Source organism: Haliotis rubra, unplaced genomic scaffold, assembly GCF_003918875.1.
Source record: "Haliotis rubra isolate DU_JTF1 unplaced genomic scaffold, ASM391887v1 Scf467, whole genome shotgun sequence".
Classification (NCBI taxonomy): domain Eukaryota; kingdom Metazoa; phylum Mollusca; class Gastropoda; order Lepetellida; family Haliotidae; genus Haliotis; species Haliotis rubra.
Window position 1 is genome coordinate 685,306 of NW_025767154.1, and position 14,444 is coordinate 699,749.

The window sequence follows — 14,444 nt, forward strand, 5'->3', positions numbered from 1 at the left end:
GTGGTAGTGTCTCCAAAACAAAAATAGTGTCTCTTCCAGTAAACATGAAGGGGGGGAGTCGCTTTAACAAGCGATTGTAGTTTTAGATTCCCTTTTTATGCACTTTAATATCTTAGTTTGATTCTAGCAGACTTTTACTTATACACAAAATGTTTCTTGCATGTTTTGTTTCCTGAATTTTGTGATGCATTTATTACAGATTTTGCGTTTTTAGGGGGGTACCAAGATACATAGTCAAACAAAATGGGGATAGTGATGTTGGAACATAGCAAAACCAATTTGTTTGTGGTTGACAGATAATATGAAGAAAAATAAAACATAAAAACAGATGCATTTGAATGACTCTCATAGTCTGTGTTTAGTTACACAGCTGTGTCATTTTTCAGCAGCCCTTCTCTAAAGGAAAGCGACTTAATGTGTGTGCAAGTATTGCTTTTGCCACCACTGTTTGTTTTCTCAATTTTATTTTTGTGAGATACATGTATTGTGAATTCTCTTTGTTAATTTGTCTGACATACTGTTGGATGAAATGGAAGGTCATTGTACCTTATAGTGACCTTCATGTAAGGCCACTAGAGGGCAAATTATATGGTGGAAAAAAGTTCCAAACTAAAAAGTAACTGATTAAGGTTGGAAAATGGGACTAAAAATTGTTTATGGCAAGTGTTTTATTGGATATACAGTGTTTTCATATGCATAGTGTTGTACCTAGTAGATAGCATAGCGTATATTACCGTGGATAAGCCGATCTCATTGATAAGCCGACCCACAAACTTGACCCTTAAAATCAGTATCAAAATAAGTATCCGTAGATAAGCCTATCCCCCAACCTTTGCTCATCTTTTTGTCGTGATCAATCATCGGAAATAGTGTTAACAAATCCTTATTGAATTGTGCAAGTTTATCCTCCAATATTTTAACTTCATTCCGCCTTACTTACAGCAATCACTATCATATTGCGTCTACCCACGCCTCTAAATGAAGTGTAGTTGACAGAAAATGGATACGTATATATTTTGTTTCGCTATAAGTCATATTTGTTATAGCTGGATGGTCACATGTCAACAAACTGTTTGTCCTCAAACTGTGGAAAAATATATTTCTCTTGGTAAAATAATGGTTTCGGATACTATGTTTTCCCGATCACTGCATCAGAATTCATCTTGTTATATTATTGGATATGTTTTAATGAACTCACTAGTAGATCATGGGAAATAGTGTGCACAGCTGATTCCTGTTTCGGCTCTGTATGTGAGACAAATACACACGGTAATCTTAATCCCTGCATATAAGACAATGTCAAGTAAAAAACAAATTTGAACTGAAAAGGTAAATAGTCTTGTGTAGTGATGTTTAATTACAAATTTGACGTTTTACTGACAAAGTCGTCTTCTCTTGTTCGTTCACGCAAAGCAATACAATGTCATTTTCTTACCCAATGAAAAAAAATTGGACAAAAGTGTAACCTGTAGCTAAGCCGACCCCCATCTACTGACTGCTTTTTTCTGTCCTCAAAATTTGGCAAAATATACAGTAATTAAGAGTATGAGTGCAAAGGTCATTGTTGTCTGTGCAGATAAATATTCCATCCAACTCCTTGCTCAAATTACTCTGCAAATTTTTTAGCCTTCAGCAGTGCTCTGACACAGATTCTCTAAATGTGTTTGATGACAGACGATTTTGTGGAAGTGGTGACACTTGCATTGTTTTACTTAGTTGGATGGTGGTGGCCAACAGAGTTCAAAATTTTGTCATTCTCCCTTTCACACAATTGGATGAGTGGGTTCTCCAGTGACGAGATTGTCCTTAAAAGAGGCACAAGACTATTGTCATTTATCCTTTGCATTTTTTTCCTAAGAGTGGCAAATTTTTAAAACTTATCCTATCTCATGGTATGCACTTCTCTTTCTTACTTTGACCATGGAGTGGAAACTTGCTGTAGGTAGAGTTGAACAAAATCTTCTGGCCTCTCTCGCCCGATCACTCCCCATTGCTCCCATTCCAGGACACCTCAGTAGTCCTTGGAAAACATGCAGGGTGCTCAGGCCGGTCACATCTCTTTCTTGTCGCACATGAGTGTGGACGTGTATGAGCTCTATTTGCTACATTATGGGGAAAAAGTAATCATTCCTCTGGAAGAGGAAATATTGTGATAGATGCAAGAAGAACTGGCTACATCTTTAGATGATGCCCTCAACATGGTGCTTATTCACGAGCAGTTCCAAATTGTTTTAGACCAGCTAGCGTATTTCTTTTCCTGTCTGATGGCGTTTAGAAGGAGAGGTCCCCTTAATTTGTCTTCCTGGGAGGATCGGTTTTAGACAGACCTTTTCAGACAGTCTTGGTTTGGTCGGTCTTTGTTCAATGGGGCAATAAGGGATATTGCCACCAAGGTGGGTCAAAACATGCATCTACAGGTTTCCGTGGAACTCTTAAAGTTTCAGCAGATGCAAGTTGAAGATTCCTTGCATCAGCACATTATGTCCGTAATAATTCTTCATCATCTGCTTCTTTTCGTGATCGATCCTCCTACAGAGGTTACTCCAGGAGGCAGCAGCAACCTTCCACCGGCTCCCGAGATCAGGCTCGTTCGGCCGTATCTGCTAAACAGTAACACGATGACTCAAAATGACCTTCCACCCCTTGTCATGCCTGTTGGAGATTCTCCAGTCGGCGGAAGACGTAGCATTTATGTACCCAACTGGACGATTTTGGGATACCTATTTGTCCCACGTTGCATACCTACGTGCTTCAAAATTTCCATAGTGAGCTCTCCACCCTTGACTTTGCAACCGGTTCAAAGAATGTATACAGGCTCAGAGGGATCAGCAGATCCTGCTCCTACACATACAGTTTGCATCCAGGCTGCTTCACCAATTAGGGAGGCTTGTCAATTTATAGAAATCGGAACTGGTCCTGACCAAACATCTCCAGTTCATTTGGGTTGTGTTTGATACTGGGCTCGGCAAGATATTTGTTCCCCTGAGACCGGTTTGTCAAGATTCAATGACTTGTTCCCCTAGCACTGACTCAACCCAGAACGGTTCGTCAGTGGCAAGAGCTTCTTGGTCTACTGATGTTGGCCCAAGCTCTTACTATCAAGGAACAACTGCAACCTTGGCCATTTTAACAGTTCCTCCGACCTTTCATCAGGATTGGCAATCCCCACATGCTGATTCTACTGCCTCTGGCGCGCTCCATCCTAATCTCCATCTCCAAACATCTGCCGAGGTGTCTCTTTGAGGCTGTTCACTCCCATTAATCACCTGTTGGTGGATGCCTCTCTACACAGTTCGCGAGCTCATCTGCCAGATCTTCAAGTGGCAGGGCTATGGTCTTCCGCAGACCAGTCCTGCCTCATCAATGTTCCAGAGTTCAGGGCAGTAATGCTTGCGATAGCACATTGGGCACAACTTCTACATTCGAGCAGTACGATCGGACAATGCCACAGTGGTATGGTACATCAGCAAGATGGGATCCTCGATTTTGAGCCCAGTGGTGGACCTGTTTGCAACCAATTTTTTATGTCCCTGATCCCGGATCCCCTGGTGTGAGAACACAATGTGCTGGCAATATCCTGGGAGGGCCTCAATGCGTATGCGTTTCTACCACTGGCATTACTGCCTTGAGTTCTACTCAAGTTACAATTGACTCAGAAGATCACACTGCTTTTGGTTATTGGCCAGTCAGAAGTTGACTTGTTGACCTACAAGAATTCGCCAATCCAAACCCAGTACCGCTTCTTGATCAAGATGACGTCCTCTTGATCCTCCCTCACTCGGATCAGCTCCATCTGCATGTATGGCAGATCTGCATAAATACTTGATTGCTAAGGGTTACTCGAAGTGAGTGGCTACTGCTATTACTACAGCTCACTGTACCTCTACACGACATGTCTAGGATGACAAATGGAGGAATTTTGAGGCTTATTGCAAGATGAAGGGCATCACTTCCTCTGAGACAGCATCACCTTAAATAGTTACTGAGTATTTGCAGCACCTCCGCACTTCCAGGAAATTGAATGACTGCATGTTGGCTAAGTATCTCGCAGCCATCAATACAGTAATAGCCAGAGCTTCAAGTGTTTTTTAAGTCTATACTGTCCCTGAACTCCAGTATTTATTATGCTTGTATAAACTAGCCGACCAGTCTTAAGAAATTTCGGCCACTGGCCTGAGACCTTTAGGTCGTCTTCAGACACCTCATCTTAGATGAGTACAAGCCTTTGTGAGAGAAATTTTTTAAGTGTGTTACTTAAAGAACTTCTTCCTATTGGCCCTTGTGACCAGCAGCTTGGAACCATATGTAACAACCCTTTGGGTGAACTACTCCTTAGCATCCTGTGAACCTAACAAATTCACCGAACCTTACCGCACCTACGCAGACGTTCCGACTACCTGGCCTATTGGTTCGTCGGAGCCTACTTTACTTGTGCCCGGGATGCCTGCCAAGACACTCCATGAACCTCTACTTCAAGCACATGGTTATAGCTATGCCAGCCACCTTTAAGATGCAGGAATCAGGTCAATCAATGGTAGATTCAACACACATGTTCACTTGGTTTGCCGATCAATTGGAGCTATCTAAAAGCAATATACCAGATGATCTACTTACAGCATTCTACATGTAAGGATCGGGACTTGTCCGCTCTTTTACCTCCTCATCCCTGTTTCACCCAGTTGGCGGGTTACTTAGATACAGTGTTTAAGTATCTTAAGATTGTTCTAGATGGCATCTCTTCACCTAAGTTTATTGTCCCCAGCCACAACGCAGAACGGGGGACTATGTATTCAGCAGCGTCTGTCCTTCCGTCTGTTATACGTACGTCCCGATTCTAATTAATGGGATATCTCATGAACTGTTGAACCTAATGTCTTCAAATTTGGTGACAGTCTACATTGGCTAATTACCCAGACCCCAGTCGATTGGGGTGACCTTGACCTTTTCTTCAAGGTCACCATGACACTTTGAACACTTTTCAAACTCATGTTGAAGTGATATCTCATGCACTGTTGTATCCAATATCTTCAAATTTGGTGACAGCCTACATTGGCTAATTACACAGACGCCAGTCGATTGGGGTGACCTTGACCTTATTTTCAAGGTCACCATGACACTTTGACCACTTTTCAAACTCTTGTTAATGCGATATCTCATGGACTGTTTGTACCCAGTGTCTTCAAATTTGGTCACAGCCTTACATTGGGGGATTACGCAGACAGCAGTTTATTTGGGTGACCTTGACCTTATCTTCAAAGTCATCACAACACTTTGACCACTTTTCAAACTTATTTAAACGCGATGTCTCATAAAACATTGCACCCAATGTTTTCAGTTATGTTGACAGCCTACATTGGGTGATTATGCAGACACCAGTCATTTCAGGCATCTTGTATGTGACCAAAAAATAAAAAGTAGTAAATATAGATATTCCATTCTTTAGTGGCTGGGGACATTGCCATATCAGTGGCAAACACTTGTTATCACTATTGCGACACTTGGCTATCTCTCCACCATAGATGATGACAAAGCTAGGCTCTGCCCGATAGGAACAACACTCCATTCCTCGTCTAGGATAATGAACTTGCATCTAGATACAGCCATTTGACGAGCCTTACCAGCTATCTACACGATGATTATATACTAAGGGCATTTGTAATGTGCTGAATTCTCGTAGTGGCATGCTCAAGCTCTACAATCTGATTATTTTTACTCCGGATAACCCAAGCTACCTTATGAGGCGCTAGAAGATTACGAGTCACATGACTTATCCCAACGGTCACCCCTATCTGTTACATGAACGGTGGCAGTAGCTGTGTCAGAAGCGCAGGTATTTAAGGCTACTCCAGGCATAAGATGTTCCATTTGAACCCGGATCTTCGAGACTCCTGCGTGGCCGGTTCCACACTAGGGCATTCAGTACAGCTGCAGAATGTAGCTTCCTCATATCCCCTGAGGCTTTATTCGTACTATGATGCAGAGGTGATCGCCACTCATGCTTACTGACCTCTACTTATCAGAGCAATTATGTCAGTAAAAGTATGAATTCGAGGGAATTTCGATGTGTTCTGCTCCGGAGTTGCCAGACACATCCTTGACTAAGCTTAGGCAAAGGAGTGAGGGTACAATTCGATGATCGGAAATGAACATTAAAATAGGGAGCTTTCTGAGTCGTTTGCCCTTTCACCCTCTAAGCAATGGGCTTTGCAAGGGTGGTCTTGAAGCAGGGGCTGACAAGATTAAGGTCGATATATCTCAATTTACCGGGGCTTCCTGTAAATCGTGGTGAGGCGGGGTTTACTTGCCAAGCTGCGTCCTTTCGTCCTCGCACGAAAGTTTTGGCGGAAAACCACACTACTTGGGGGCTTCTTCTCCCTGGGAGTACACCAAGGGGTTCTGGAGAATCCATCGCACGCATTGGAGTTATGTAATCATGGGATTCGTAACAGTTCAGAGCATCGTTATAGCCCTAGCAGGTAGAGGAGCGTGCTGCATGCCTCTCAAGAGACACAGAGGCTGTCCTATAAGGGGAGTAGCAGGAGACCGGCTGGTGGAATTAAAGAGAGAGAGTACAAGATGTGAGATAGGATAAATATATAGATATACAATAAAATTTTCAATCATTTTCATATAATGAATAGTTATTGCTGTTTGAATTGTGTTTCACATCCATGAAAAATATTCTTGTTGAAGCTAATACATTGTTATTTATACCTCCTTTATTCGTCTGATTACATTCTAGGAAGATACCATGTCACCTAAAGAACTGGAGCTTCAAGAGTTGAAAAGCTCATTACAGGATACCCAGCCAATTGGATGTATAGCGGAGTGCTGTCAGACACTAGACCAGGTATTGTGTGGAAATGTTACTCTTGGGCTGGTTCTGTGTGAAAATATTAAGCAACCAGCTACTGTGTTGAAATATTACTCTAGATAAGGTATTATGTGGGAATATCACTTTTGGGCAGGTACTGTGTGGAAATGTTATTCTATATACTCTAGGTACTTGGTATTACACTTGGGCAGGTACTGTGTGGAAATGTTACACTATATACTCTAGGTACTGGGTATTACACTTGGGCAGGTACTGTGTGGAAATGTTATTCTATATACTCTAGGTACTTGGTATTACACTTGGGCAGGTACTGTGTGGAAATGTTACACTATATACTCTAGGTACTGCGTAGTACACTTGGGCAGGTACTGTGTGAGGACATTCCTCAAACAGCTATTGTGATGGAATATTACTCCAGATAAGGTACTTTTGGGGATAAACTCTACATAAGTTAGTGTATGGGGATATTACTCTTGGGCAGGTACTTTGTGGAAATATTACTCAACCAGCTACCGTATTCGATGTATTTAGCGCCCTTTCCTCATAAGCGCGCCCAACCACATTTTTAACTGATAAAATAATATTCTTTTTAGAGCCCCATTTTATGATGTTTATTTACGTTGTATATATGGGCTGTAATGAATACACTATGTGGCGAAAACAATATGTATCACGATTATTGGGTAACGAATACGGATAATTATTCATGAGAACAATAATTAATGTTGACATTGTTGTCCAGTATCTGAGTCAAGTGATTGCTTGTGCATAACTGCTACTTCGTGTAATGTGCCCAGTCAAAACGATGTCGTATCGTCAGAGGTGCAAAAAACAAACTTTGAAAAAGGAAATCAATATATGAACAGGAAACTTGCAATTAAACAGCACTAGACATGATAATTCAATTGTTGTTCTTGATATGCTACAGTACCTGTTATTCAACTAAGCCGGATACAGCAATTTTACTCCAATCTGTTGGTGATTCAGTTAAAAATGACCTGAAAAATAACTTCAGAGAATTTCTGTTCCATCATCTGAAGAATTTATATCGTAAACAGTTATTTTTACAGGGATAATATAAATTGCTAACGTATTAGTATAAAGCTTTTTTTTTCGATGTACATATTTAGCATAATAATTAACATAGGCTCAGCTCTATGGGTACATGGCTGGATACCTTTTACGTATGGCACAGTTCGACAAGTCACCGTTCACTTCCCACGGTACATGCCACTTTGATTGCAAAAACAAACTGTTGGGAATTAATTGTGAAATATGACTTCAATGAGACAATAACTCAGGTCTTGGGGTCCATGGATGACTAGGCAGTAATCAGATCATGATGTTAAGAATAATGTGAAAATGGTGCTATCGCGGTAGGAGCGAAAAATGGACCCTCATGAACAGGGTAAGCAGAAGTTGAACGCGTATAGAATGATGTGAAGTAAACATGCTGTTTCACGCACATTTTTTCTGATGTTACTGAAAACAATTTTAATGAATAAAAGTGAGACTAAATTTAATCAAATGAAATAAAATCACTATAACGTGGTGTGTTGCATCACAGCAAACATTGTAAGTACTCGGGCGATGGCATGTCTATATGATAAAGTTATATACGTTAGTACGATGTTCCTCTGTTCATGTAATTTTTCAAGAATACACAAAATCTCTTTAAGTATCTTACAACCCATAATACAATGATATGTACAATGAACAGTTTTCTAATGCACACTGAATTTCGCTAGTTTCAAGGTCATTTGCAGCTGGCAAAAGCAATGTACCATGTACTTATCAGCTGATTTATGTTTTGATTACTTTTCATTGATCATTGTATTTAGGTCAATGACGTTCTTCAATTTCATTGGCCCAGCTAGTTGTGACTCGGAAATATGGCGATTGACAAATTAGCGATTTCCATAGTTTGTTGTGATCACGATAATGGTTTGTGCAGGTGTTTTCATTTCAGGTATGAATTCTTTTAATACATAGCCTTTGAACAGTTTGTATTTCATGAGTACTGTCCAGATTGACACTCTAGCGTTGTTATTGACCATGTTTTGATGTCATTAAAACTTTTGAACGAGCCTTAAGTTTTATCTTTGTAGTGTGTTTTTACGTGTTCAAGTGAATGACAAGTGATTTAAATAAGCGCCCCCTTTTTTCAATTCTTTTAGTGCCTAGGGCGCTTACCACGTCAAAGACGGTACTTCATTGGAATAGTACTCTTGATAAGGTACTGTGTGGGGATATTACTCTAGATAAGGTACTGTGAGGGGATATTACTCTAGATAAGGTACTGTGTGGGGATATTACTCTAGATAAGGTACTGTGGGGGATATTACTCTAGATAAGGTAATGTGTGGGGATATTACTCTAGATAAGGTACTGTGTGGGGATATTAGAACTGTGTGGACATATTACTCTAGATAAGGTACTGTGTGGGTATATTACTCTAGATAAGGTACTGTGTGGGGATATTACTCTAGATAAGGTTCTGTGGGGGATATTACTCTAGATATGGTACTGTGTGGGGATATTACTCTAGATAAGGTACTGTGTGTGGATATTACTCTAGATAAGGTACTGCGTGGGTATATTACTCTAGATAAGGTACTGTGTGGGAATATTACTCTAGATAAGGTACTGTGTGGGGATATTACTCTAGATAAGGTACTGTGTAGGGTATATTACTCTAGATAAGGTACTGTGTGGGTATATTACTCTAGATAAGGTACTGTGTGGGGATATTACTCTAGATAAGGAACTGTGTAGGTATATTACTCAAGATAAGGTTGTGTGGGGATATTACTCTAGATAAAGGTACTAGATAAGGTACTGTGGGGATATTACTCTAGATAAGGTACTGTGTGGGGATATTACTCTAGATAAGGTACTGTGTGGGTATATATTATAAGGTACTAGATAAGGTACTGTGTGGGAATATTACTCTAGATAAGGAACTGTGTGGGGATATTACTCTAGATAAGGTACTGTGTGTGGATATTACTCTAGATAAGGTACTGCGTGGGTATATTACTCTAGATAAGGTACTGTGTGGGAATATTACTCTAGATAAGGTACTGTGAGGGGATATTACTCTAGATAAGGTACTGTGTAGGTATATTACTCTAGATAAGGTACTGTGTGGGTATATTACTCTAGATAAGGTACTGTGTGGGGATATTACTCTAGATAAGGAACTGTGTAGGTATATTACTCTAGATAAGGTACTGTGGGGTATATTACACTAGATAAGGTACTGTGTGGGAATATTACTCTGGATAAGGTACTGTGGGGGATATTACTCTAGATAAGGAACTGTGTGGGATATTACTCTAGATAAGGTACTGTGTGGGTATATTACTCTAGATAAGGTACTGTGTGGGAATTTTACTCTAGATAAGGTTCTGTGGGGGATATTACACAAGATAAGGTACTGCGTGGGGATATTACACTAGATAAGGTACTGTGTGGGTATATTACTCTAGATAAGGTACTGTGTGGGTATATTACTCTAGATAAGGTTCTGTGGGGGATATTACTCTAGATAAGGTACTGTGTGGGTATATTACTCTAGATAAGGTACTGTGTGGGGATATTTCTCTAGATAAGGTACTGTGTTGGGATATTACTCTAGATAAGGTACTGTGTGGGTATATTACTCTAGATAAGGTTCTGTGGGGGATATTACTCTAGATAAGGAACTGTGTAGGTATATTACACTAGATAAGGTACTGTGTGGGTATATTACTCAAGATAAGGAACTGTGTGGGGCTATTACTCTAGATAAGGTACTGTGTGGGTATATTACGCTAGATAAGGTACTGTGTGGGGATATTACTCTAGATAAGGTACTCTGTGGGTATATTACTCTAGATAAGGTACTGTGTGGGGATATTACTCTAGATAAGGTACTGTGTGGGGATATTACTCTAGATAAGGTACTGTGTGGGTATATTACTCTAGATAAGGTACTGTGTGGGTATATTACACTAGATAAGGTACTGTGTGGGGATATTAGTCTAGATAAGGTACTGTGTGGGGATATTACTCTAGATAAGGTACTGTGTGGGGATATTACACTAGATAAGGTACTGTGTGGGGATATTACACAAGATAAGGTACTGTGTGGAGATATTACACTAGATAAGGTACTGTGTGGGGATATTACTCTAGATAAGGTACTGTGTGGGGATATTACTCTATATAAGGTACTGTGTGGGTATATTACACTAGATAAGGTACTGTGTGGAGACATTACTCTAGATAAGGTACTGTGAGGGGATATTACTCTAGATAAGGTACGGTGTGGGGATATTACTCTAGATAAGGTACTGTGTGGGGATATTACACTAGATAAGGTACTGTGTTGGGATATTACACTAGATAAGGTACTGTGTGTGTGGATATTACCCTAGGGCAGGTAATGCATAGGGAGGTGTCAGTGATGTATATTCATTGATTACAAGATTCTCTTTGACTGATAATCTTTAGTTATTTTGTTTCAGGCAAAGGCGGTATTGAAGTTTGTGGATGCCATTTCGGAAAAGACATTGTGTAGTACTGTGGTATTGACAGCTGCTAGGGGACGGGGAAAGTCGGCAGCCCTGGGTTTGGCCATAGCATCAGCTGTGGCATTTGGATATTCAAACATTTTTGTGACTGCTCCAAGTCCAGAAAACTTGAAAACATTGTTTGAGTTTATCTTCAAGGGGATGGATACACTGGACTATCAGGTAGAATTCCTCTTTATATAATGGAGAGAATATAATTGGTAGTTATATTCTGGTACACTTTTAGATTTTCTTGGTTTTACTGATTATATTAAACAGTCCCTGGTTTGTGAAATATGAGCTCTACTGCAGATGGCTAATTGGTTTTCTCAAATAGGTGGTAATATCAGTTATCAATTATCGGTTACACCTACTTGGGCTGTCAGTGCAGATTTGAATAGGTCATTTCAACACAATGCCGTAGTGGCTATTCTCGATACACTCGCGAATATATATTAAAAGGTGAAGGTTCTCCAATCTGTATCCAAAGTGATGAAAAAATAACAGTCAAAGTAGCAAAAGTACTGAAAGTCCCTATGGTGTCTAGTATGGTGCTTTCACTTCCTTCTTTGTAATGTGTCTTGTACAAGAATATTGTGATTATGGCGTAAACGTTCCTCCTGGATTATGGTTGCCTTTTCTCTGTGGGTACCACTGAGACATACAGAAATGGAAATGGAAAATTAAACTAAGTCATAGTTATCCCTAGTGGTATGCCTTTTTAGTAAAAGGTCACATGCAACCAAAAAATGAAACATAATTAAAACACAATTATCACTTATTCATGACATATAATATACATTGCTGATTATGAAAAACCTATAAACAAAATTATAAGAGTATAATCTCAAATCAAAAGTGCAATATTTTGTACTTGGGTTTATTCCCAAGAAACGAAGCAGCCGGGATACCGAACCCAGTCAGAGCAGGAGGGTGTGCACTCAAGTGTAACGGCTGGTTCATTTGCAGATGCCCTCACGGCTCATTGTGTGTGTGTATATATAGAGCTGTTGGGTTTTGTAAATACATTCTCATTTTTGTGTATAACATTTTGCAATCAACAGACATCATAACATGTCATGGGTACAAGTATCACACCTGCCTGTCTGTGTAATTACATAATGTGACAGAGACCGAACTTGGGCCATATTTCAATGCTTTTTGTTTATGGTGTATAGCCTGATAGGTGTTACGTTCAAATTGCATGTGGTCAGTGATCGAAGCTGTGTATTGAATATTGTCATAAGCAGACAGGCAGGCAGACACATAGGTGTCAATAAAACAGACAGTGAGTTTTGTCTGTGACAAAGACATATCTATATCACAGTTAGAAATTCTGTCAACGCTAAATAATGACATTGCTTTTAAGTATCGAACTTAGAAAGTGACTCGGTAAGAAGATTGTGTGGTGAAATAGACAAATGAAATTATATAAACAGTTAAATCGGTAATCTACTGTCATAACATATAAAAAGCTCGCGCCTGTGAAATATCAACAAAACATTAGAAAAATAGCTCACGCCAAAGCCTTCACCGAGTATTCACTGGACAACCCGCCTCCAAGCTGCGTGAACCTATTTCACTGCGCATGTGCTATGAGCGCAGCCCAGCTGTTGAAACCACTTTTCCCCCGATCGCTGGGGGAAAATTAGTGAATCGTTTGAACTCCGATTTCGCGTGTTTTTTTCATCGCATTATTTTTCAACTTTATAAGTTGAATTTGCATTTTTGATGATTTGTTGCGGTTAGTCCATACCGAAAGGTATCAGAATCGGCAAAGTTGTATTTTACGTTGCATGTGACCTTTAAGTGATTTTCTTCCTTGGTTGTGACATCACAGATTGCTCTTTGAAAATCCTTATAATTTTTCTGTATGGGCTGTGTGCAAGATGTTTGACAGATTGGAAGTAAAATGTCATGTTTTGTTCAAGTGTTTCAACAATCATAGTATTGATCGGTCAGTGTTGTCACATTGGTTATCTGAACAAACGCAATCAAAACTTTTGTGTAAAAAATTGTGTGAGTATTGACTTGCAATTGGACTCAGTTTTCCCACAAAATAAAAGATGTCTCAGAGTAAATGCTTCTAAATGTACCAAATCGTGTTCCCGATCTCCAACTATTTCTACCAAATTGGAATCCAAAAGCAAATCTAAGGCTAGATCACGCTCTTCCTTGGGTTATTTGGATCTTGCAGCCATTACATTGTTATTCTCAATTAAGGAAGATCTTAAAGGCATTATGTCATGCCACACTTCTCTAACAAGAAATAATGCATTTCTCTCTTGTAGGCACGCTACCAAATAATTTATTAAAAAAGATATTACGTGTTTAGATTACAGTATTAAATTAAAAAGTTTGAATGTATTAATGCAACATTGGATTAAGTCAACCCTGGTGCCCTCTACCGGTCGAACATTATTTCAAACGAACCCCAAAGAGTTATGTCCCTTAGAACGCACTTTATGAATATCCTAAGCACCACTTGTGATTGAAACCAGTTTGGCAAACGCCGACAACAACGCATGTTACAGTTTTCGATGTACGGAGCAATTTTTTACACTCCATCTATGGCAAGTGTTCACTGTTTGGAAGCTGTTCGCCTCAAAGTTTGAATTATTGATTTCAGGCAAGTCGTAAGGGATAAGTCTTTTTATTGCATCAATAGGAAGCTAAAGTGAGTGCATGTGCCCCAATATACATAATATACGTCAAAATATTATTGAGAATGTGTGACGTGCCTTTAATCCCTCTATGGATAAGTCGCAGAGACTCTAAGCAGAGATAGAGTCACGGAACGACTCTAACTTCATAAGACAACAGTGGCAGCTGGATCAGCCAGCCGTGAGCTGTACAGACTTGTGTGACGCAGGCAAGAGCCAAGGTCTGGAGTCTATACCCGGAGGCTGTGTGTGCTCTACAAGGGAAAGCCTCAGTCAGAAGTTGAACGCTGATACCGCTTGCGGTTGACCCCACTATCATGAAGCCAGCTCAGCAGGCTGATGTTATCTGCACGGACAGGATGGAGCCACAAGAACCCAATGGGATTGAGC

General features: G+C 40.0%; 1 protein-coding gene across 1 annotated transcript in view; it reads left to right on the forward strand.

Annotated features, from left to right (window-relative positions):
* Positions 1-14,444, forward strand: part of LOC124290487 (RNA cytidine acetyltransferase-like) — a 204,524-nt gene that overhangs the window by 32,239 nt on the left and 157,841 nt on the right. The window contains exons 7-8 of the mRNA XM_046727199.1: positions 6,743-6,850; positions 11,347-11,574. Coding sequence (XP_046583155.1) covers positions 6,743-6,850; positions 11,347-11,574 — 336 coding nt within the window. The remainder of the gene's footprint in view (positions 1-6,742; positions 6,851-11,346; positions 11,575-14,444) is intronic.